Source organism: Dipodomys spectabilis, unplaced genomic scaffold, assembly GCF_019054845.1.
Source record: "Dipodomys spectabilis isolate Male_0828 unplaced genomic scaffold, ASM1905484v1 ptg000024l, whole genome shotgun sequence".
In the NCBI taxonomy this organism is placed as follows: Eukaryota; Metazoa; Chordata; class Mammalia; order Rodentia; family Heteromyidae; genus Dipodomys; species Dipodomys spectabilis.
In genome coordinates this window covers 1,022,088-1,048,417 of record NW_024870701.1, presented here as the reverse complement: position 1 = coordinate 1,048,417, position 26,330 = coordinate 1,022,088, and the positions used below count along the sequence as shown (strand labels likewise).

At 37.7% G+C, this 26,330-nt stretch overlaps 1 protein-coding gene across 3 annotated transcripts in view; it reads right to left on the bottom strand.

Annotated features, from left to right (window-relative positions):
• Mettl4 (methyltransferase 4, N6-adenosine) overlaps window positions 1-26,330 on the bottom strand; it is a 41,235-nt gene that overhangs the window by 8,101 nt on the left and 6,804 nt on the right. For all 3 annotated transcript variants that reach the window (XM_042675237.1, XM_042675240.1, XM_042675238.1), the window contains exons 4-9: window positions 25,477-25,849; window positions 24,948-25,017; window positions 16,764-16,938; window positions 11,828-11,934; window positions 11,370-11,461; window positions 1,520-1,667 (exon numbers count right to left, since the gene is read on the bottom strand). In XM_042675237.1, the coding sequence (XP_042531171.1) occupies window positions 1,520-1,667; window positions 11,370-11,461; window positions 11,828-11,934; window positions 16,764-16,938; window positions 24,948-25,017; window positions 25,477-25,849 (965 nt within the window). The remainder of the gene's footprint in view (window positions 1-1,519; window positions 1,668-11,369; window positions 11,462-11,827; window positions 11,935-16,763; window positions 16,939-24,947; window positions 25,018-25,476; window positions 25,850-26,330) is intronic.

Genomic DNA, 26,330 nt, shown 5'->3' with positions numbered 1-26,330 from the left:
GCAGATTCAGTTCATACAAGAGGCCACATAGATAACATAAGTAAAGAATGTACATAATGATCCCTGAAAGCATAGTCATAGTAGATAACAAAGCAAGTACATAGAGCAAGTCATACTATAATAAACTGGAAAGCACACAGTGAGCCACCATCACAAGATCCTACAGGGTGATACTTGGAAAAAACAGAAGCCAGAACTTCTAATATTTAAAAGAGGTAGAAATCTGGGTTGGGTTTTTTTGTTGTAGTTGTTTGTTTTTCTTATTTTTGGTGGTTCTAGGGTATGAACTAGGCCTCAAGTTTGCTAGGCTGATACAATACCACTGTCACAACACCACTGAGCCACACTGTCAGCCTTGGTTTCCTCAACTTATATTTAAGATAGAGTCTACCTTCATGCATATCTGGATACATGTTAGATAAAGATCTGCCAATTTTAGGATTTCTGGAATTGCTGAAGTCACAGATATGTGCCATCACATCCAGCTTTCCTCCATGGAGATAGAGATGAAGTCTCATAGACTTTCCTCTCTGGACTGGACTAGAACCATTATCTCCCTAATCTCATAGCTTGGGATGGATGACAGGCATGTGCCACTGTATTTAGCTGAGTTAAGAAGGTTTCTCAAAATAAATAAATAAATAAAAGTTTCTCTGGGGCGGGGAAGGTAGCTCAGTGGTAGAGTGCTTGCCTTGCATGCATGAAGCCCTGGGTTCAATTCCTCAGCACCACATAAGCAGAAAAAGCCAGAAGTGGCACTGTAGCTGAAATGGTGGAGCGCTAGCTTTGAGCTGAAGAGTTAAAGGACAGTGCCCAGACCCAGAGTTCAGGCCGCACAATCGACCAAAAAAAAAAGGTTTTGCTGGCTTCAAATCATGATCCTCCTGATCTGTCTCCCAAGTAGCTAGGATAACAAGTATAGGCCATCAACACCTAGGTGAGGGCTCCTTTTATTTTATTTTTTTAATTCCTTTGTGTGAAGGTGAGGGTAGATCCTGGGGCTTAAACACTCAGGGCCTGGGCACTGTTCCTGATTTTTTCTACTCACGGCTAGTGTTCTATCACTTGAGTCACAGTTCCACCTCTGCTTATTTTTGGTAGTTAACTGGAAATAAGAGTCTCACAGACTTTACTGCCTGAGCTGGCTTCAAACCACAATCCTCAGATCTAAGCCTCCTGAATAGTGAAGATTACAATCAGGAGCCACCAGTTCCCAGACACTTTTACTTCTTTTATCATATTGGCAAACACATTAGGCAGGAACACAGTATATGCTTTCCAAACTTACTCAACAGCCTTTTCTAACTGCTTTGTTCTAACAGCTTACTTCTTTAATCGTAAACTCTTAAATAATATAGGATATTAGTGAAGTATAATTCATCTAAAATTGACATGAAGGATATTAATTTCTGATCACTTTACTAAAAAAAATCCTATTTACATTTTAAGCAGATATTGGTATTAAAGGAAAGCTGAGATAAAGAGAATAAGGGTGCGGAAACAATGTTCATAACATTACCGTAAGTGTCCAGATTCCAGAGTAATAAAATAATCCACATGCTGAAATTTGAGAACTTCATTGCCCCAGCTAGTCCAACCTGGCTGTAAATTTCGAGCAAATAATTCCAAACATTCTCCATCTGGCTTGATGTAATCTTTCAGAACCTCTGTCCAAATAAAAAAAGACAGACATGGTGAGAGATAACAAAATTACAATTGAGAAAAATCTATTTCCTTTTAACAGGAAAGAGTAAGAGAGATGGAAGTGGTGCTATGGCTCAAGTGGTAGAGAACTTACTTGCCTTGAGCTGAATAACTCAGGGACAGCACCCAGGCCCAGAGTTCAAGCCCCATGACCAACAATAACAAAAAAAAGTGTTTGGGCTAGGAATGTGGCTTTATGGTAGAGTGTTTGCCTAGCATGCATGAAGCCCTGTGTTTGATTCCTCTACACAGAAAACGCCACAACTGGTGTTGTGGTTCGGGTAGTAGCGGGCTAACCCTGAGTACCAAAGCTCAGGTGACAGCTCCTAGGCTCTAAGTTCAAGCACCAAGAGTGGCCAAAAACAAAAAACAAAAAAAGAATAGAAAATGGATATTTCATTTTTTTAAAAAAGACAGCAAATTAATATGAAGGATTTCATCATAGGATTACTATTTATAGTCTGAATGTCAATGAAATAAGTACCTGTGAGCCTGAGAACAACATTATCAACATGTTCACCAGTCCTGATTTATTGGTTTTCATTTGTAGATGAGAAATGAAGATTTTTAACACCCACATAAGTGACTTTTCAGTTTTCCAATAACACATATCTCCTGAGAACTTACTTTACTTTTTAATAAATGCAATCCATGCATGAAAATAACTCTATAGAAACAATACACTTTATAGGTTTGTTCATTTAAAAAATTCTCTCTATAGTCTTCTCTATAACTTTTAATTAATCTCACACAATTATTAGCCCATTCTATTCTGTCTTCTGTAGAATCTGCAAACCTTTTCTTACTACATAATTCAAGAACAGCTTTTGGGGCTGATAGTCCAACCTCTGAAACTGAATGAGGCCAGAGGACAAAAACAAAGATACTTTCGGGGGAGCTCTGCTGAGCTCCTACCCTTCATTCCAGATATAAAAAACTGGACTTGACTTTTCCCAATCCAGTTATCAAAAAGCCACAGGGTAGCTCTGTAAGTGGGGCGGGGGGGGGGGGGGGGGGGCGCGTTACTAGAGCTTTAACTCAGGTCCTGGGTGCTGTCCCTTAGCTTTTCTGCTCAAGGCTGGTATTCTACCACATGAATCACAACTCTACTTCTGACTTTTAGGAGGTTCATTGGAGATGAGTCTCCTGGACTTTCCAGCCTAGGTTGAAACAGCCCACTTTTAAAATGAAAGTAAAACTTGTCTCTTTTTAACACAAATTTTAATGAAATAATAGTAACTGAAGATTTGAGTATAGATAAAAATACTCAAAACTCGACAGAGAAACCTCAGAACTAAATAACTGCACAGACCAAGTAAGTCTAGAATATTTCACCAGCAGCATCAGAATTCACATTCTTCTCAGCAGCACATGGAACATTCTCCAAAACAGACCACATTTTAGGTCACAAAGAAAATCTGTGCAAATTCAAAATTATTGAAATTATTCCTTATATTCTCTCAGACCACAAAAGAATAAAATTAGAGCTCAACACAAAAATCCACCATAGAAAACTGTGTAACTCATAGAGACTGGACAACACATTGTTGAGTCACTTGTGGGTCATTGAAGAAACCAGAAAGAAAATTTAAACATTCATGATATTTAACAAAAATGAACATATAAAATACCAGCTCCTCTGAGACGCAGCAAAGACAGTACTCAAAGGAAAATTTATAACTCGGAGTTCCTATATCAACAAATTGGAGAAATCACAAACCAACAAATTTAATGGTGTACCTTAAGCTACTTGAAAATGAGCAACAAACCAAACCCCAATTCAGTAGATGGAAACAAATCCTAAAATTAATCAGAATTACATACATTAGAGTTCAAAAAAAAAAAAACCATAGCAAGAATCAACAAAGAGTTGTTTCTTTGAAAAAATTAATAAAATTGACAGACCCTTAGCAAATCTAACCCAGAGAGAGAGAGAGAGAGAGAAAGAAAGAAAGAGAGAGAGAGAGAGAGAGAGAGAGAGAGAGAGAGAACACCCAAATAAATAAAAAAAATCAGAGATGAGAATAGGAACATCACAACAGAAACAAGCAAGATTCAGAACATTATAAGGGAATATTTGGTGAACCTTTATGCTAGCAAATTTGAGAATCTGGAAGAAATGGAAGAATTTCTAGCAAATATTGATATACCCAAATTAAACCAAGAAGATTTAAACCAAGTAAATAGACACATATCAAGTATTGAAATAGAAATGGCAACAAAAGAACTCCCATCCAAGAAAAGCCAAGGATCAGATGGATTCAAAGCCAAATTCTACAAGGCCTTCAAAGGACAAGTTACTCCTCAAACTCATAAATTAAAAGCAAATAATCACTACCAAACTTGTTCTATAAGACCAGCATAACCCTCATCCCCAAACCAGATGGGGAGCCATCAAAGAAAGAACTATAGACCCATTTTTTTTTATGAACATCTATGTAAAACTTTTCAATAAGCTGGGCACCGGTGGCTCACACCTGTAATCCTAGCTACTCAAGAAGCTAAGATCTCAAGATTATGGTTCAAAGCCAGCTAGGGCAGGAAAGTCCATGAGACTCTTATTTCCAATAAAAGACTGGAAAACCGGAAGCAGCACTATGGCTCAAGTGGTACAGCGCTAGCCTTGAGTTGAAGAGCTGAAAGACAGCACTCAGGCCCAGAGTTCAAGAGTCAAGCCTGGGGGCTAGGAAGATGGCTAAGTTGTAGAATGCTTGCCTCTCATGCATGAGGCCCTGGGTTCAATTCCTCAGCAGCACATAAGCAGAAAAAAGTCGGAGGTGGTGCTGAGTCTCAAGTGGTAGAGCGCTAGCCATGAGCTGAAGAGCTGAGGGGCAGCACCCAGGCCCAGAGTTCAGGCCCTACCACCAACAAAAAACAAAACAAAACAAAACAGAGTTCAAGCCCTATGACCGACAAAAATAATCAAAAAATTCATACACTATGACCAAATGGGATTTATTCCAGGGATGCAAAGTTGGTTCAATATACATTTAATGTAATTCAACACATCAATAGGAGCAAGGACAAGAACCATATGATCATCTCAATAGATGCAAAAAAAGCATTTGACAAGATCAAACACCCCTTTATGATGAAAGCTTTGGAGAAACTAGGAATCCATGGAATATTCCTCAATATAATAAAGGCTGTATATGACAAACCTACAGCTAGCATTATACTGAACAGTAAAAAGTTAAAACCATTTCCTCTAAAATCAGGAATAAGACAAGGATGTCTACTCTCTCCACTCCTCTTCAATATAGCATTGGAATCCCTAGCCAGAGCAATAAGGCAAAAGGCAAACAAAAAGAGGATCCAAATAGGGAAAGAAGTAAAACTCTTTCTCTTTGCAGATGACATGATCCTGTATTTAAATAACCCCATAAGGCTGGGAAGGTGGCTTAGTGATAGAGTGCTTAGTGCTTGCCCAGCATGCATGAAACCCTGAGTTCAATTCCTCAGTACTACATACACAGAAGAAGCCAGAAGCGGTGCTGGGGCTTAAGTAGTAGAGTACTAGCCTTGACCAAAAAGAAGCTCAAGGACAATGGCTGTGCCCTGTGTTCAAGCCCCAGGACTAGCAAAAAAAAAGGAAAAAGAAAAAAAATAGTTAAATAATCTTCACTGCTCCAAAGTCACTTAATGATGAACTAAAATCTAAATAAAATTCCTATGAAATAAATAACCCCATAGACTCGACTCCCAAGTTACTTGAGCTGATCTGAAACTTTGGCAAAGTAGTAGGGTATAAAATTAACCCACAAAAATCAGTAGGTTTGGGGCTGGGAAGGTGGCTCAGTGGTAGAGTGCTTGCCTTGCATGCGTGAGGCCCTGGGTTCGATTCCTCAACACCACAAAAGCAAAAAAGAAAAAAGCCGGAAGTGGTGCTGTGGCTCAAGTGGTAGAGCTCTAGCCTTGAGCTGAAGAGCTGAGGGACAGCGCCCAGGCCCAGAGTTCAGGACCCACGACTGGACCCCCCCCAAAAAAAATCAGTAGGTTTTCTGTAGGTCAACAATGACAAGAGCGAGACTGAAATCAGAAAAGCAACTCCTGTAATAGACTCAAAAAAAGAAATGAAGGAAATAACTAAAGAAGTGAAAGACCTCTACAATGAAAACTTTAAAAACCTGGAAAATAAATTAAAGCAGATTTAAGGAAGTGTGAAAACCTCTCATACTCCTGGATTAGGAGGGTTAAAATCATTAAAATGGCAATACTACCCATCTACAAATTCAAAGCAATACCCATCAAAATCCTAATAACACCCTTTAATGAAATAGAAAAAGCAACCCAAAAATTCATATGGAATAATAGAAGACCCACAAATAGCAAAAACAACCTTAGCAGGAAAAACAGGGCTGGAAGAATAGCAATACCAAAATTCAAACTCTATTATAAAACCATAGTTGTAAAAAGAGCTTAGTACTGTCACAGGAACAGGCCTGAGGACCAATGGAATAGAACTAAAGACCTAGAAATGATCCCACAGACTTAGAACCATTTAATCTTTGATAAGGGAGCCAGCATAACCTCTTACATTAAATGATTTGTGTAGATGGAACCAGCTTTGAATCCCTGCATCCCTGGGGTGAATCTGGTTTGATCATAGTGTATGAGTTTTTTTTATTATTTGTTGAAGTCGTTTGGCCCTAATTTTTTTTGGCGAGGGGGGGCGGTGGGGGTTGAACTCTGGGTCTTAGCTCTTCAGCTCAAGGCAAGAGTTCTACCAGTTGAGCCACAGAGCCACTTCCAGTTTTCTGGTGGTTAATTGGAGATGACAGTGTCACAGACTTTCCTGCCCAGACTGGCTTTGAACCTCGATACTCAGCTCTCAGCCTCCTCAGTAGCTAGGATTACAAGCATGAGTCACCAGCACCAAACAGCCAAAATTTTATTGAGAAGTTTTGCATAGATGTTCCTTAAAGAAATGGGTCTACGGTTCTCATTGTTTTAAGGGTCCCTATCTGGTTTGGGGATGAGGGTTAGGCCTCCTCAACAAAATGGTGCTGACAGAATTGGCTAAACACACATAGAAAGCCTGAAGTTAGATCCTTATATATCACCCTGCACCAAAATCAACTCCAAATGGATCAAAGAGCAGATACACTGCAAGTATTACGGAAGGATTAGGGGATAAACTAGAGCTCCTTGACACAGGTCAAAACTTCCTAAGTAAAGATCCAGAAACACAACAAGTCAAAGAAAGACTGGTTATATGGGATTACATCAAACTGAAAAGTTTCTGCATGGCAAAGGACATAGCTAGCAAGATCAACAGAAAGCCCACAGAATGGGAGAAGATCTTTACTAGCTATATATCTGAAAAGGGCCTCATATCTAAAATACAGTCAGAGCTCAAAAAATTAAACCCTCCCAAAAAGAAATCCTCAAAGAAACAACAACCCAATTAATAAGTGGGCTAATGACTTAAAGAGACTTTTCCAAAAAGAAATAAATGGCCAACAGACACATGAAGAAATATTCATCATCTCTGTCATAAAAGAAATGCAAATTACATTGAGATTCCACTTCACCCCCGTTAGAATGGCCATTATCAAGAAAACAAGTAATAACAGATGCTAGCGAGGATGGGGCCAAAAGGGAACACTACTTATACTGTTGGTGGGAATATAAGCTGTTTCAATCACTCTGGAAATCAGTATGGAGGTTCCTCAAAAGACTAAACATAATGCTCCCTTATGACCCAGCAATCCTACTCCTGGGCATTTATCCAAATGACCACAAACAAAGCCACACTAAAGCTACCAGCACAACTATGTTTATTGCAGCATTATGTACCATAGCTAAGATATGGAACCAACCCAGATGCCTTTCAGAAGATGAACGGATCAAGAAGATGTGGTATAAATACACAATGGAATTTTATACTTCCATCAGAAAGAATGACATTATCCCATTCATAAGGAAATGGAAAGACTTGGAAAAAATCATATTAAGTGAAGGAAGTCAGACCCAAAGAAACATAGGCTCCATGATTTCTCTAATATGTAATAATTAGTTTATGTCTAGGATAGTCCTAGCAGAGAATCACAATAGTTCAATAGCTATGTACATATGACCATATAAAATTATGTTAATCAAAATGAACTCCAAGGGGCTGGGAAGGTGGCTCAGTGGTAGAGTGCTCGCCTTGCATGCATGAGGCCCTGGGTTCGATTCCTCAGCACCACATAAGCAGAAAAAGCTGGAAGTGGAGCTGTGGCTCAAGTGGTAGAGCACTAGCCTTGAGCTGAAGAGCTGAGGGACAGTGCCCAGGCCCAGAGTTCAGGCACCATGACTGACCAAAAAAAAAAAAAAAAAAATGAACTCCATGCTGGGCACCAGTGGCTCACACCTGTAATCCTAGCTACTCAGGAGGCTGAGATCTGAGGATGTCAGTTCAAAGCCAGCCTGGGCAGGAAAGTTTGTGACACTCTTATCTCCAATAAACCACTAGTAATCCAGAAGTGATGCTGTGGCTCGAGAGGTAGAATGCTAACCTTGATCTGAAGAGCTGAGAGACAGCACCCAGGCTTTGAGTTCAAGCCCCATGACCAACAAAAAAGAAAAAGAAAGAAAGAACTCCAAGATATTGAAACAGGTTTTTTTGTGTGTGTTTTTTAATCTATGTGTGAAGTTATTTCTTTTTTCTTACATTTTGATTTTTCCCCCCCTTTGGTTTATCCACTGTTGTCAATGTTTTTTATTTTGGTACCCTGTGTCTTGTGTATACATTTACTTGATTTAGGGAAGAGAAGGGAAATAACAAAATGATGAGACAAAGGACAAAGGATGAACCAATGCAACAGAGATACTCACAAGACCGTATGTTGGAAATGAACTTTAAAACTGGAGGGGTAGGAAAATGGGAAGGAGGGAAAGCAGGAGAAAATAAGGGAGGGAGTAAGACTGACAGTAATATACTCATTACCTTACTTATGTAATTCTAACCTCTATATACAATATCTTTACAATAAAATTAAAAATCAATCAATCAATCCCTAATGATTTCAGGGTAAAATATAGAGCAGAAATCTGGAAGTTGATATGTGATGGCTCTCACTAGTGCCACTCTTCATGTCTAAAATACAATAATATGAACTCAAAAATAAAGCTATTACAAATATTTCTTGTCTATTACTAATTAGTCAAAGCTTATGGATGAACATGTATTGAGTCATTCAGATTTTTTGCCGAAAATACTCATTTTTAACTGTTCTCAATCCTAAACAATGTACTTGTGCTGCTCTCTACTGGCAGTTTGGCAGAACTACATTTTCACAGATAAGCCAATGACACACTATGGCAAAATGCATCCATTTTAAATCTTTTTTTGAAAAATAATCCTTAAATATAACTACACTCATTCTAAAGAGACTGGAAAATAATTCAACTATTATTTGAAAATACAAGATGTTGGATGTCAGTTTTAGAATTGTTTAAGTAAAATTTAATCTCTAATCTAAAACACTAAATTAAGCTTTGGTCTTCACCAAATGATAAGTGAAATTCAAATAACAGGAACACAGATTAAATCTCTCCAATGAATATAACTAATGTCAAATATAATTGTTCCTTAAAGAATAGTACAGACTATTTTCACTTAAGTCACAAACAATGTATTAAAGAGCTTATATTATCTAGTTTGAAGGTAAACTCACTGAGAATTCCTCTAAGCCAAAGAATGGTTCAATACACAGACATTTGCATGTTTCTCAAGTTAAGAATACTATTTCAAAACTCCTTCATGGTTCTGGAGGGGATGTGGCCAAAAAGGAACACTAGTGCACTATTGGTGGGAGCGTAAACTTGTTCAGCAGTATGAAGGTTCCTCAAAGACTACACATAGAGCTCCTCTATGACCCAGCAATCCCACTTCTGGGCATTTACCCAAATGATTACAAACAAGGCCACACTAAAGTTACTAGCACAACTATGTTTACTGCAGCATTATTCACCATAGCAAAGATATGGAACCAAACCAGATGCCCCTCAGTAGATGAATGGATCAAGAAAATGTGGTGTGTGTGTGTGTGTGTGTGTGTGTGTGTGTGTGTGTGTGTGTGTGTGTGTGTGTGTGTGTGTGAATTCTATGTTTCCATCAGAAAGAATGGCACTGCCCCATTTGTAAGGAATGGAAAGATTTGGAAAAAATCATATAAGTTAGCCAGATCCAAAGAAACATAGGTCCCAGAGTTTCCCTTATTTGCAATAATTAGTATACATCTAGGATAATCTTAGCAGATTAGCTCAATAGCTACGTACATATGACCATATAAATGATGCTAAGTAAAATGAACTCCAAGACACGGACACAAGAGATTTTTCTTTGTTGTTTTTATTGTACTATGTGATTTCTTGTTTCTTCTGTATGTTTTGCCCTCTACGATATATCCCTGTTGTCACTATGCTTGGTTTTGGTACCCTGGTATTGTATATAAGTTTATCTGAATTAGGGAAGGAAAGCAGAAGAACTGAATGGTGAGACCAAAGGACAAGGAGGGAACCAATGCAACAGCGAGAAAAATGAGGAAAGGGGAACAAGTTTGACAAGAAATGAACTATTACCTTAATGTAACTGTAACCCCTATGTACATCACCTTGACAATAAAAAAAGAAAGAAAAGAAAAAAAACTCCTTCCTGGTAGTAATTTAAGATAACAGAAATCCTGTTACAAACTTAATTTTCCTGTGAATTTGTGTTCACTTTCTTATCTTTCCTAGCTCATAAATGACCCATATTCTGAAAGAAAAAGAAAGTAATAACAATAAGATATGTTTTCTGAGTGGCAAGTTAGAGAAGTTTTTATGGTGAAAAGGGTATATGCATCATCACAATAACAAAATACATTGTTAAAGAAATTCCCTAAAAAATAAACTTTGAATATCAAATTCAGAATCTCCCTCAAAGACTTAGATACTTAAGATTTTAAATTCTCACTCACATCTTAAGTTTTTAACTCTTGGCAGTTAACTATATTTCTACATTTTTAAATACATTACATCCAATCTTTGTACTCTGAAATATTAAATACCATTTTTCCCTCAATAAGTTAAGATTGTGAGGTAGAAAAGGATCCCAGTAAATTGCCCAAGTATCAGAGCTAGTATTCACGTATGTGTTAGCCAATTTCCAAAGCCAACTCTTTCCATTAGTTCCTGCTGCTTAGTTTCACTGGATGCTGAACTTAACGCTAAAGGAATTAAGACTACTGAAAACTGCAGGCTGCAGCAACTATCTAATGTTTCAGTAAAGCAGTACAACCTCTTACAAAACATAAAACTGTAAGGATCTACCAAACATCAAAAGAAACCAAACTCTTACTCTTCTCATCACTGTCCCAAACTCCAGCAACTTGCACTAAAACCTAGTGGTAAATTAAAGCCCTTAGCTGAATTCTGATGCCCAATCAGTCTTCTTTCTGTATAGGCCAGTGAGGAGTGAGCAACCAACAGTAAGATAACATGATAAATGGCTTAACAGTATAACTAATTTATACTCTCACTATTTCATAAGTTCTAAGAGTTCTGCCATAAAATTTTAGAATATTAAAACAACACATAAAAGATTTACTTGCAAAATCTATACACATTTCAAATATTCAATTCAATAACTTTTCCAGTTATATCAAAACTCATGACAATTCTGTTCTAGAGGAACATACCAGCAAGAGGTGGTTTATGTGAGTGAAGAATACAAGGCACACTGACAATTAGTTTGTGATCTGGAATGGGCAGCACTTTTACATCTGGGTTCCTAGTTAAAACAGAAAAATATGGTAAACTATACTTTAATGCACAATTTTCTAATCATATGTTGGGCTGATATTTTTCCCTTTCAAATAGTATCCAATTTTAAAACAAATTTAAAGAATCAATGAAGAAAATAGAACAACTTAAGAATTAAGGATTTCATTTCCCACAATAAAAATAATTAAATACTTAATAAAACAAAGGTAACAGAAAAATTTATATTCCATATAATTCACACTTTTCTACTTTGGACAATTTCCAGATTTTCAAAAATGTAAAATTTAAAGAAAATCAATGATCATTGTTAGTGATTCTTAAAAGCCTAAAACCTAATCCACTTCTAAATTTTGAAAAGTATCACTTTTCTTACCTTAATGGTAAAGCAGCTTTTTTTTTAACTCTCCCCAGTATAAGGCCTTCATAAGGTTTTTTGTGTGGTGAATCTAACGGGAACACAAACTCTCCCGAATTGGTGATCTGACAGGAAAGAGCCAACAAAAAGAATTATTCTTTTTCTCATGGAGTATATAGAATTTCCACCCAAAAGAGAGAAATTATTAAACCTCCAGGCTACTGTTGTCCAATAAAAATATAATGTGAGCCACAAGTGTGAGCCACATATATCATCATAAATTTTCTAGTAGTATCATTAGAAAAAATAAAAAAAGAATACAATGAAAGTAATTTTAAATACTTAATTTAAACTACTATTATCTAACATATAATTTTAATATGTAATCAAGTCACAAAAATGTACTGAGATTGTTTCTTTCCTATCAGGTCTTTAAGGCCCAATGCTTACTTTACATTTAAGAGCACATTATTTGAGTCAGGAGCCAATGGTACATGCCTAATAATACTAGCTACTCGGAGGCTGCAGTCTGAGGATCACAGTTCAAAGCCAGCACAGGCAGAAAAGTCCCCATGAGACTCTTATCTCTAACCACTCAAAAACGAAGTGAGGGGCTGGGAAGGTGGCTCAATGGTAGAGTGCTTGCCTTGCACGCAGAAGGCCCTGGGTTCAACTCCTCAGTACCACATACGCAGAAAAAGCCAGAAGTGGCACTGTGGCCCCATGACTACCAAAAAAAAAAAAAAAAAAGAAGAATGAATTTAAAAAGCCGGGCGCTGGTGGCTAACGCCTGTAATCCTAGCTACTCAGGAGGCTGAGATCTGAGGATCGCGGTTCAAAGCCAGCCCGGGCAGGAGAGACTGTGAGACTCCTATCTCCAATAAACCACCAGAAAACCGGAAGTGGCGCTGTAGCTCAAGTGGTAGAGTGCTCGCCTTGAGCTGAAGAGCTGAGGGACAGCGCCCAGGCCCAGAGTTCAAGCCCCACAACCGACAAAAAAAAACCAAATTGGAAGTGGAGCTGTGGCTCAAAGTGATAGAGCAAAAGAACTCAGAGACAGTGCATAGGCCCTGAGTTCAAGCCCCACAAACCACATATTATTTGAAATAGTCACATTTCAAGTCTAAAGAGCCACCTGTGACCATGGCTACTGTAATAGGCTGAAATCTATTAACATCTTGCACATAAACAATCTCTACCTTAATAATCACACAAATAATATTAATTACTAACAATGAAATTAAACTAAGTAATTAAAAATAAAGTCAGGCCGGGCACCTGTGGCTCATGCCTGTAATCCTAGCTACTAAGGAGGCTGAGATCTGAGGATCACAGTTCAAAGCCAGCCAGCCAGCCAGAGAAAAGTCGGTGAGACTTTTTTTTTTTTTTTTTTTGTCGGTCATGGGGCTTGAACTCTGGGCCGCCTGCACGCTGTCCCTTAGCTATTTAGCTCAAGGCTAGCGTTCTACACTTGAGCCACGGCGCCAGTTCCGGTTTTCTGGTGGTTTACTGCCAGTAAGAGATTCATGGACTTTCTTGCCCTGGCTGGCTTTGAGCAGTGATCCTCAGATATCAGCCTCCTTAGTAGCTAGGATTACAGGCGTGAGCCACCGGCACCCCGCTCCATGAGGCTCTTATCTCCAAAAACCCCCGTGCCCCCTCCTCCAGAAAACTGGAAGTACCACTGTGGCTCAAGTAGTAGAGCAATAGCTTTGAGCTGAAGAGCTGAGGAACATCGCTCAGGCCGAGAGTTCAAGCCCTGGGACCAACAAAAAAATAAATAAGGTCAGAAATAAAACTGATGTAGTAGTTAATAAGATACACACTATTTTATCCAAGACCAGTTCTTGTTACTAAAAATTCAGAAATTCAAATTAACCAAATAATCGTTTAAGCTAATCCAGCTCAGAAACTATAACTTAATAATACATATTGATTGATTTATAATGGATCCATAGTTTTTCAGTCAAAATATTTTTATCTAGTGTCTATGGAGCCCTTTGCCTTTTTTTGGACTTTTAATCAACCAATTCAATAATCAGAAAATCCTATTATCTCTCCTATAGGACCAGATACTGCACCTCTCACACACAGAACCATAAAAACAACTGATGAATCCTCTGGACAGCCTTTAAATTCATTACAGGTTAATCTCAATTATAACAATATGTAGAATTACTTAACAAATGTTTCATATAATATACTAGATATTTGTTTTAAACAGCTCTTATCCCACCTCTTAGAACTGAGTACTACTATAAATGAATATTCTCAGTTTTATTTTTTTTCATTCTTGGGTTTTTTATGTATTTACATTTTACTAAGCTTGATATCAGGAGCTAACATTTTTGCTTTGGCCCAGTCTCTAACTACAGAAGAATTATCAAGCTGGGAATGAGCTCAGTGATAGAATATTCACTTAGTATGATCAAACTAACCAAACTATGGTATATGTAGGGGTAGATTTCCATGATATAACGCCTCTGAACCTAAGCATTCAGTTTAACAAACTAAATGCCAGGAAACTGAAATGTGTCTTGATTAGCAAGAGGATGCTAAGCGGAAGAGAAATAGGTGAATAGAGCAAGAGATGGTGGGTAAATGTGGCCATAATATTGTATGCACATATGAAAAGGGACCTAGAAAACTTTAGAAGTAAGGATAGCATAAATGGAAGAAAAGGTAAAATTGATAAAGATAAACTGTACTCATAAACAGATATGTTAAGTTGAAACCCCTTTGTACAACTATTTAGAGATAACAAAAGAGAGGAAAATAAAAATTAATAGCTGACTAGAAAAAAAGGGGTTTAACCAAAAAGCAAGTTTTCCTTCCATTATATTGAAGAAGAGAGACATGTTAAGCATTAAAAAATAGATACTGCCAGCAAGAACAGATCTGAGGACCAATGGAACAGAACCCAACACCCAGAAATGAACCCACAGACCCATAGCCACCTAATCTTCAATAAGGAAACTAAAAACATAGAATGGAAGAAAGACAGCCTCTTCAGTAAATGGTGCTGGCAAAATTGGTTAAACACCTGTAGAAAACTAAAGCTAGATCCTCTATATCACTCTGTACCAGAATCTACTCCAAATGGATCAAAGACCTCAGAGTCAAAGCAGACACCCTGAAAACATAACAGGAAGGAATAGGAGAAACTCTAGGGCTCCTTGGCACAGGCCAAAATTTTCTTAATAAAGACCCAGAAACACAACAAATCAAAGAAAGGTTGGACAAATGGGATTGCATGAAACTGCAGAGCTTCTGCATGGCAAAGGACATAGCTAGCAAGATCAATAGAAAGCCCACAGATTGGGAGAAGATCTTCACTAGTCATATAACGGACAATGGTCTCATATCTGAAATATACCTGGAACTCAAAAAAATTAAATCCCCCAACAACAAATCCTCAAAGAAACAACCACCCAATTAATAAATGGGCTAAAGATTTGAAGAGAGACTTCTCTGAAGAGGAAATAAGAATGGCCAATAGACACATGCAGAAATGTTCAACTTCTCTAGCCATAAAAGAAATGCAAATCAAAACACCATTGAGATACCACCTCACCCCAGTTAGAATGGCTAGAATCAAGAACTCTAATAACAACAGATGCTGGAGGGGATGTAGACAGAAGGGAAACCTACTGCATTGTTGGTGGGAGTGTAAACTTGTTCAACCACTTTAGAAAGCAGTATGGAAGTTCCTCAGAAGACTCCACATAGAGCTCCCCTATGACCCAAAAATCCTACTCTTGGGCATTTATCCAAATGATCACAAAGAAGGCCATACTAAAGCTACCAGCACAACTATGTTTATTGCAGCATTATTTACCATAGCTAAGATATGGAACCAACCCAGATGCCCCTCGAAAATGAATGGATCAAGAAAATGAGAGATAGATAGATAGATAGATAGATAGATAGATAGATAGATAGATAAGATAGATAGACAGATAAAAGAATTCTATGCCTTCATCAGAAAGAATGACATCACCCCATTTGTTAGGAAATTGAAAGACTTGGAAAAAATTATGTTAAGTGAAGTAAGCCAGCCCAAAGAAACATAGGTCCCATGGTTTCCCTTATTTGCAATAACTAGTATATGTCTGGGACAAGCAGAAATGGTCAAAAGTATGCATATATGACCAGATAAGATGATGTTAAGCAAAATGAACCCCAAGATAGGGACACAAATGGTTTTTTATTTCTTGCTATTGTTTCTAACATATTTATAATGTACCATGTGATTTTTTGTTTTGTTTCTTTGTATGTTCTTCCCCCATGGTATAACCCCTGTTTTCACAGTATTTGATTCTGGTGCCCTGCATCTTGTATATACATTTTTTCCTAATTGGGGGAGGGGAAGGGAAATAACAAAATGTTTAAATAAGGATACAGGTTGACCCACTGTAACAATGAGATGTACAAGACACTATGTTGAAAACCAACTTTATAACTTTGCTTGGGGGTGGGGGCAAGGAGTTGGGAAGGAAGGGATAGTAGGGGGGAAACAAAGGAGGGAGTAACAATGCTCAATAGGAAATGGACTCATTACCTTACTCATGTAACTGTAATCCCTCTGTACAGTATCTTTACAATAAAAAATATGTATTAAAAATATTTTTTTAAATAGATGCTGTCAGGCACCTGTGCCTCGTGCCTATAATCCTAGCTACTCAAGAGGCTAAGATCTGAGGCTCATGGTTTGAAGCCATGCCAAGCAAGAAAGTCTGTGAGACTCTTTCCTTCAATTTAGCACAAAAAGAGACTGGAAGTAGAGCACTGAAGTGATAGAGCACTAGTTGGCCTTAAGCAACAAAGCTCAAAGACAGCTCCAAGGCCCTGAGTTTAAGCCTCAGGACTTAAACAACAACAACAAAAAGGATGATGTCTTTACATGAATGGTATGCCATACTTTATTAACTAATAAGGTAACTTCTATACTCACTTTTACCCAATGCCATTCAGCAAGCATCTCCACAGACCAAGAAGGATAAAGCTCTTCCTTAACAAAACGCAGGTGCTTCTGTCTATTGGTCACCCAAGTAACAATAAGGCAGTTTGGGGCAGCCAGTTCAGGAATGGGTATCTGTTTTATTTGCAGTGATGACAAATAACTGTACCTAAAATTAAAAAGAAAAAAATATGAGCAAAATTTTATTCAAGAAAGAAAAATAAGCAGAGAGGAAACCTGTACTATATTGATCCCCCAAACGCAAAAGTCCTGGAATACCATTTGTATAAGTAAGTATGAAGCCACAGTGACACCTGGTGGACACATGATCCACACCAAAAATAACTTCATTTTTCGTTTTCATTAAAATTTTCATTTTTCTTTAAAATTGTTAGGCTATAATCACTTCAAATTTTTGGTACCTTTCCTTTTTTTGTTACTCTTTTCAAAATTAAGCAAATACTGTTTAAATCCTATCTGTGTACTACAGAGGAATGCCATCACAATAAGTCTTGAAACCAATTATCTGGATAACCCAAGTGAAATCTGACACTGGGTAAGGGTTGTGAGACAAGTAATACTAATGCAAGTTTAGTTCAATGAAGCTTTTTATTCCCCTACAATCCTAAAACTTTGCAAAAATACTGACCCTTTGGGTAATATAACATTTTACCCAATTTCACTTTCTTCTTACCACATTTCCAGTACCCAAAAGAAATCATCCTGCTTCTTTCTTCCTTTCAAATCAATTCTACCAGGCTCTTTCTGAAATCCTCATGCTTCCATTAAAACAACAAGAAAAAACAAAACAAGTATTGTCTTGTGTTTCCTGGTGGTTAATAATCCAATGGCAAGTTTATGGAGAACAATGCAGGCTCTATAATACCCAATTAACCAACACACAATAGTCCCTCTCCCCCACTGCTGCTTCCAGATTCTAGCTTACTTACTTACTCTGCATAAAATCCTCCCCTCTTTGAGAAGTATGCTATCCTACTATGCTAACTTCAAACATTTACTATACCTATTTCATCCTCACTTTCCAAATTCAATGAGGAATTAAGCTTAAAGATCTCTCTACCTCAACAATGCAATCCTTCCATTATCCTTTTTCAAAGCACAACTCACCGTGCACATACCTCAACTATTATTCACCTAAACAAATAATTACATTTATCCCACTCCAAGAATCTACTCCAATGTCATGCCTAAATTAGGCTTTGATATCACATTTATTCAGTCTCTGAAACAATAAACTTGAGTCTCTCGCTGTAATTTCCTATGTCTCATCTATTCTTCTTACCATATCAAAGCATATAGTGAGTACCTCATCACTCTATGTTACTGAGTCTATCAGTTTCTTCCTGACCAAAATTACTCCTCTTCCTCGGAGACTATCAACCATCCTACTGCCTTCTCACTAGCACCCTAACTCCTATTTAGCACTCTAACTCCCCTTTACCCTTCAGCTTCACATTCTTCTTGCAAAACCCAATCTAAAATCAAAACCTAATTTAATTTATTTTCAGTGAAAGGCCACAAACCCAAGTTCTTGTGCATACAAAAAACAGACTCTACATTCTACTACTGAGTTCACCTGTAGCCTATCCTACAAGAAAACTGGTTTTCTCTAGAAAAAGTTGGGTGAAGAAAAATGGAAAACAGGGCTGAGAAGATGGCTCAGTGGTAGAGTGCTTGCCTTGCATGCCTGAGGCCCTGGGTTCGATTCCTCAGCACCACATAAGCAAAAAGAAAAAAGCCGGAGGTGGCGCTGTGGCTCAAGTGGTAGAGCGCTAGCCTTGAGCTGAAGAGCTGAGGGATAGCGCTCAGGCCCAGAGTTCAGGCCCCACTACCGGACCCCCAAAAAACAAAAAAGAAAAGAAAAGAAAAATGGAAAACAAATAATAGATCAATACAAGCTTATTAAATCTATTCTTAGTCTCTCAAAACTGCTCATTAATTCTTTTACTTACTCTTGTCAAATAGTACAAAATCCTCATCTTATAGGTTTCTTGCCTTGGCAAATTAAGTTAACTCATACATCAGTATAAATAAATAATAAATGCCATCTCTTCATACAACTACTTAATAAAAAATTAACCTATTGTTTATTTTTGCTCACATGTGGAACGAGTTCAAAAGGCATACACATTCATGGGCATGTATATTTGTATATACATCCATATACATGATTATATTTGGGTAAGCACAGACTATGAATGAAAGGGAGTCAAGAGGCAAAAAGCAAAGGACAAGGGAAAAAAGGATAGAGGTTGAACAATTCTATGAAAGAATAGGTGAATAGAAGAGTGAGGAAAGAGAAATAGAAATAGGAGATGGAAGGAGGGTATCAACAGAAGGGTGTTGAGCTAGTTAAGGAAAACGAAAGAGTATGAATACGGTCAAAATAGATTCTTCGCAATTACAAAAACAATAATGAAATCTACTGGGAATGTTTGTTTTTTTTTTTTTGGTCTGGTCATGGGGTCTGAACTCTGGGCCTGGGCGCTGTCCCTCAGCTCTTCAGCTCAAGGCTGGTGCTCTACCACTTGAGCCATAGCACCACCTCCGGCTTTTTTTTTTCTGCTTATGTGGTGCTGAGGAATCAAACCCAGGGCCTCATGCATGAAAGGCAAGCACTCTACCACTGAGCCACCTTCCCAGCCCCGTCTACTGGGAATGTTTTGGAAGGGGAAAAAGGAAGGGAGAGGGATAGAAGAGGTGGGATTGAAAGCTATCCACAAATTCAATTCAATAGCTATAAATATTCCAACCTCATTCTTCAAGGAAATAGAAGAGGCAATCCAAAAATTCATATGGAACAATAAAAGACCCTGAATAGCAAAAACAATCCTTAACAGAAGGGACAGTGCTGGAGGAATATCAATACCAAATTTCAAACTCTACTACAAAGCCATAGTAAGCAAAACTGCTTGGTACTGGCACAAGAACAGACCTCAGGACCAATGGAATAAAATTGAAAACTCAGAAATGAACCCACAGACCTATAGCCATCTAATCTTCGATAAGGGAGGTAAAAAATAGAATGTAAGAGAGACAGCCTCTTCCTTACATATCTTTATATAACTATATATATATAACTATATATATATATATATATATATATATATATATATATATATATATATATCACCCTGCACCAGAATCAACTCCAAATGGATCAAAGACCTCAGAGTCAAAGCAGACACCCTGAAAATATGACAGGATGAAATAGGAAAAACTCTAGGTCTCCTTGGTACAGGCTGAAATTTTCTTAATAAAGACCCAGAAACACAACAAATCAAAGAAAGGTTGGACAAATGGGATTGCATGAAACTGCAGAGCTTCTGCATGGCAAAGGACATAGCTAGCAAGATCAATAGAAAGCCCACAGATTGGGAGAAGATCTTCACTAGTCATACAACAGACAAGTGTCTCATATCTACAATATACCTGGAACTCAAAAAATTAAATCTGGGGGGAAGGTAGGGAAGGGATGTGAAGGGTAAACAAAGGAGGAGGCTGCAATGCTTGATAAGAAATGTACGCATTATCCTGCCCATGTAATTGTAACCCCTCTGTACAGTATGTTCACAAAAAAAATTAAATTAAATTTAAAAAAAAAGTTAAATCCCCCAACAACAAATCCTCAAAGAAACAACTGCCCAATTAATAAATGGGCTAAAGATTTGAAGAGAGACTTCTCTGAAGAGGAAATAAGAATGGCCAATAGACACATGCAGAAATGTTCAACTTCTCTAGCCATAAAAGAAATGCAAATCAAAACACCATTGAGATACCACCTCACCCCAGTTAGAATGGCTAGAATCAAGAACTCTAATAACAACAGATGCTGGAGGGGATGTAGACAGAAGGGAAACCTACTGCATTGTTGGTGGGAGTGTAAACTTGTTCAACCACTTTAGAAAGCAGTATGGAGGTTCCTCAGAAGACTCCACATAGAGCTCCCCTATGACCCAGAAATCCCACTTTTGTGCATTTACCCAAATGGTCACAAACAAGACCATACTAAAGCTACCAGCACAACTATGTTTATTGCAGCATTATTTACCATAGATAAGATATGGAACCAACCCAGATGCCCCTCGTAGATGAATGGATCAAGAAAATGTGATATATATACATAATGAAATTCTATGCCTACATTAGAAAGAATGACATTGCCCCATTTGTTAGGAAATGGTAAGACTTGGAAAAAATTTTATTAAGTAAAGTAAGCCAGACCCAAAGAAACACAGGTCCCATAGTTTCCCTTATTTGCAATAACTAGTATATGTCTGAGACAAGCAGAAAAGGTCAGATAAGATGATGTTAAGCAAAATGAACCCCAAGTTAAGGACTCAAATGGTTTTTCTTTCTTGCTATTGTGTCTAACATATTTATAAGATATTTTTTTGTTGCTTTGTATGTTCCTCCCCCACCGTATAACCCTTGTTTTCACTGCATTTGATGTTGGTATAATTTGTGGAGGGGAAGGAAAAAAAACAAATTGTTTAAATAGGGATACAGATGGACCCATTGCACCAATGAGATGAACAAGATCTTATGTTGAAAACTAACTATACATCTTTGGCGTTGCTTGGGGGGTGGGGGGTAATGTAAGGGGAAACAAAGGAGGAGGCAACAATGCTTGATAAGAAATGTACTCATTACCTTGCCCATGTAATTGTAACCCCTCTGTACAGTATTTCCACAATAAAAAAAATTTTTAAAAAGAGGTGGGATTGAGTGGAATACATTATAAACATATGAAGAAATGTAATAATGAAATCCTCCTCTGTATAACTTATGTAAGCTAATAAAAAAAGAAAAAAAGAAAGACATAGACAATGTATCTTCAAATTTAAAAAGACCCCAATTGGGGCTGGGAAAGTGGCTCAGTGGTAGAGTGCTTGCCTTGCATGCCTGAGGCCCTGGGTTCAATTCCTCAGCACCACATAAGCAAAAAGAAAAAAGCCGGAAGTGGCGCTGTAGCTCAAGTGGTAGAATGCTAGCCTTGAGCTGAAGAGCTGAGGGACAGCACCCAGGCCCAGAGTTCAGTCCCCATGACCGGACCCCCCCCCAATAAAAAAGACCCTAATTCTATTTTTAATATCAATTTTTTTTATTTATTTATTTTTTTGCCGGTTGTGGGGCCTGAACTCTGGTCCTGGGTGATGGCCCTCAGCTCTTCAGCTCAAGGCTAGCACTCTACCACTTGAGCTACAGCGCCACTTCCAGCTTTTTCTGCTTATGTGGTGCTAAGGAATCGAACCCAGGGCCTCATGCATGCAAGGCAAGCACTCTACCACTGAGCCACCTTCCCAGCCCATTAATATCACATATTTAATATCAAAAACAAAATAAAAGCAAAAGGGCAAGAAGCATAGCTCAAGGAATTGAGTGTCTGCTTAGCAGGTATGAGGATCAAGACTCAATCCTAAATCCAACAAATAAAAAGCTTTAATGTTTCCATAAACATTATAAAGAACATGAAAAGACAATCTAAAAATGGGAAAAATATTTACAAATCATGTCTGTTACAGTATCAAAATACATAAAGAATTCATAAATGAACAACTTTAAAAAGTCAATTTTAAAATGTGTAAAAAATTCAAACTATTTTCCACAAAGAATATACAAATGACCAAAAAGACACAAAAAGCATGCTCAACATCACTTGTTAGAAAAATAAGAATCTAAATCATGATAAGAAGAATGTAATGGTAAAAATATGACCAAATTAGTAGTGACAGGAATGTAAAATGGTTCAAGCTACTCCTAGGTGTGTTTCCGAAGGAACTGAAATCATTACCCAGAGTCTGCCAAACTACAAACTTGGAAGGCACAGTCTCGAAGATTAACATCATTCCTTAAGCCAACTGTAAGTTCAGTTTCCCAAACTACCCTCAGACTCCATAATTTGTTAGAAAAAGTCATGACACATAATGAAAGATAATACATGCACCATTTAGGTTATTAGAAGAAAGGACAGATTAAAATGAGTGAAAGAAAGAGACTTAAAAGATATTAAGTAGATTTGACAAAGAAAATGCATGAACTAGAATTTTATTTTGCTACAAAAGACATTTCTAGTACAACTGGTACAACCTGATTAAGGCCTAGTGTATACATAAAAGCATTTGATTAGGGTCAATTACCTATTCTAAGGATTGCATTATGATTATGTCAGATAATGTTTTTAGAAAATATAACATTTAAGAATGCCTAAAGGGTCACAGAAATAGAGGGACAAAGAGTGAATAAATGCAGCAGGGGTACTTACTAGACACTAGATTGAAAATGAACTCTATAACTTGTAGGTGGGGATGGGAGGGAAAAACTGGAAGAAAAGGAAGGAATGAAATGTACTTTTTACCTGACTTATATAACTCTAATTCCTTTGTACATCACCTTTACAATAACAATAAAAAAATTAAAAAGTAGCTTCTTCTAAACTCATTCTCAGGTGATTCAAAAAAATTTCATTCACATAAATATTGACACTTGAACACAAATACACATACATCAGCTATGTTAATTTGTGTATGATTCTTGCAACTTTAAGGAAAAATATTCTATTGACACAGTTCATAAACAAAAAGAAGCCTAAAGATAACTGCTAAAAGGGAGTCTTTACAGATGAATTTCAAGTCAAAATAAAAATTATTTTCTCAAGCCAAGCATCAGTAGCTCATGTCTGTAAGCCTCACTACTCAAGAAGTTGAGATCTGGTTTCTTTTTTTTGTTGTTTTGTTTTGTTTTTTGGGTCAGGTCATGGGGCTTGAGCTCTGGGCCTGGGCGCTGTCCCTCAGCTCTTCAGCTCAAGGCTAGCACTCTACCACTTGAGCCACAGTGCCACTTCTGGCTTTTTTCTTTTTGCTTATGTGGTGCTGAGGAATCGAACCCAGGGCCTCAGGCATGCAAGGCAAGCGTTCTACAACTGAGCCACCTTCCCAGCCCCTGAGGGTCCTGGTTTTAAGCCAACTGGATTTTTGTCTCTCAGACAAAACTGAGAGACTCCTATCTCCAGTTAACATGCAAAAAGCTGGAAGTGAAAGAGTGGTTCAAATGGGATAGCACCAGCCTTGAGCAAAAAAGGTAAGCAAGAACATGAGGTTCTGAGTTCAAGGCCTACTTTCAAGCACAAAAAATTACTTTCCCTAGAAAATTAAATAGAGAGAGGAAATGTAACTGAAACCATTCATCAGAAGTAGTGGGTAAGTCAGATGCTGATGGTTCATGCTTATAATCCTAGTTCCTCAGGAGTCTGAAATATGAAGGTTTAAGGTTCAAAGCTAGCTCAAGTAGAAAAGTCCAAGAGACTCTATTGCCTATCCAGCAAAATAATGGACTGGATACATGGCTCAAGTGGTAGAGCACCAGCTGTGAACAATCAAACTGAGCAAATAACATGAGGCACTGAGTTCAGGCACCAGTACCAGCACCAAAAGGGAAAGAGAGACAGAAACAGAGACAGAGACAGAGACAGAGAATGACAGAAACAAATACATAGAAGGTAATATTTCAAAAGCACTATTAAAAAGAAACAAAACAAAGCAGTGGTACTAGACACTGTGTTGAAAATGAACTATACAACTTGTGGGTAGGAAGGGAAGGAAAAACTAGGAGAGAGCAAGGGAAGGAATGATATTGCACAAAAAGAAATGTACTCTCTTTACCTAACATATGTAAATGTAAACCCTCTGTAACAATAAACTGAAAGAAACAAAAAAGAAACAAAATGAGCCAGTTACTAATGGCTCACACCTGTAATTCTGGCTACTTGGAAGGCTAAGATCTGAGGACTGTGGTTTGAGGGCAGCCCAGGCAATAAAGACAATGGGATTCTTATCTCCAACTAACCTCCAAGAAAGTAGCCTAAAGTAGAACTGTGGCTCAAGTGATAGAGCGCCAATCTGGAGCAAAAAAGCTGAGTTCAAGTCCCAGTACTGGCACAAAAAACTGCACAAATGTAACAGATTATTAAGTAAAATTAGAAATACTCTAGCACATTTCTAAATTTTAGAATCTGGCTTTTTCTGTTTATGTGGTACTGAGAAATGAAACCCAGGGCTTCATGCATACTAGGCAAGCACTCTACCACTAAGCCATTTTCCCAGCCTAAGATAATAGGTTTTAGAAAACAGTTTTAATAGATAATTCATCTTTACTTACCTGTTACTTCTTTTAACTGACTTATTCTGCCATGGTGGATCAATCACAATTACATCAAATGTTTTCCTACCTAAAATCAAAGACATAATTTCAAAAATATCTTCTGTATGTAATCAATTTAAAAACTAAACACAATGTCTGGGGGTGTGGCTCAAGTGGTAAGAACATCTCCCTAGTAAATAGAAAGCCTTGAGTTAAAACGTCAAAACTGCCAAAAAGGAAAGAGGGAGACAGACAGACAGACACAGAAAGACAGAGACAGAGAGATAAATAGGTAGATAGACAGACAGACAAAACAGATAGATACTAAAGGAGGATTGGGAATGTAGCTCAATAGTAGCACATTTTTAATATGTACAAGAGGGCACATAGGTTTAAATTCCAGTATCTGAAAACAATAAATATTGGCCTTAATTCAAAATTCAGCTGTCTCTTATGAGAACATCAAAATATTATTCTTACTAATAACAAACATAATTTGAAACTACAGAAATATCCTTAATTAATGATAAGCAAAATAATTACTTACAGTTCAGAAGTGGCTGCATACAAGAAATATCAGACAAAAGAAAACTGCTTTTTGGTGGCAGCAGGTATTTCTGTCCCATTAAGGTAATCATTTTTGAGAAGCAAGATTTGTTTTCAACAACGCGTGAAAACAAATCCTGCTCTGTAACAGAAGTATCATCTTCCATTAATTGTAATGTCTGAAGTTCCATATTATTCAGAGGAGGCAAATGCTTTGCCATTGCACATAATTCAGCCAAACTGCAGGACTCTAGAGGTAAAATAATGGGTTCACCACTCCACTTGTCTCGATTTTCAGCAAGTGGATAAAGGAAACCACTTCTGAGACCTTCTTGGATTAACTGTAAAGATCCATCCAAAATCAGTTCTCGGATCTGTAAGAGAATTTATTAAAAGTATGTTAAAAGGAGTCACTAAAATGTCATCTAAATAATGAAATTACTACTGAGCTTTTAATATCTAAATGTATAAATTAAAATCAACATTCCTAATTCTTACAGTAATTTTCTTTCATTTTTTGGGGGGGTCCGGTTGTGGGGCCTGAACTATGGGCCTGGGCGCTGTCCCTCAGCTCTTCAGCGCAAGGCTAGCGCTCTACCACTTGAGCCACAGCACCACTTCCGGCTTTTTTCTTTTTTTGCTTATGTGGTGCTGAGGAATCAAACCCAGGGCCTCATGCATGCAAGGCAAGCGCTCTACCACTAAGCCACCTTCCTAGCCCCTCTTACAGTAATTTTCTACTACAGTGAGATATACATATACTTCTGAGTTATTACTTCCTAATTGTGGAACAAGACAGATTTTACAGATGGAAATGTAGCTTAGTGGGAGAGTGCTTGCCTAGAATTCATGAAG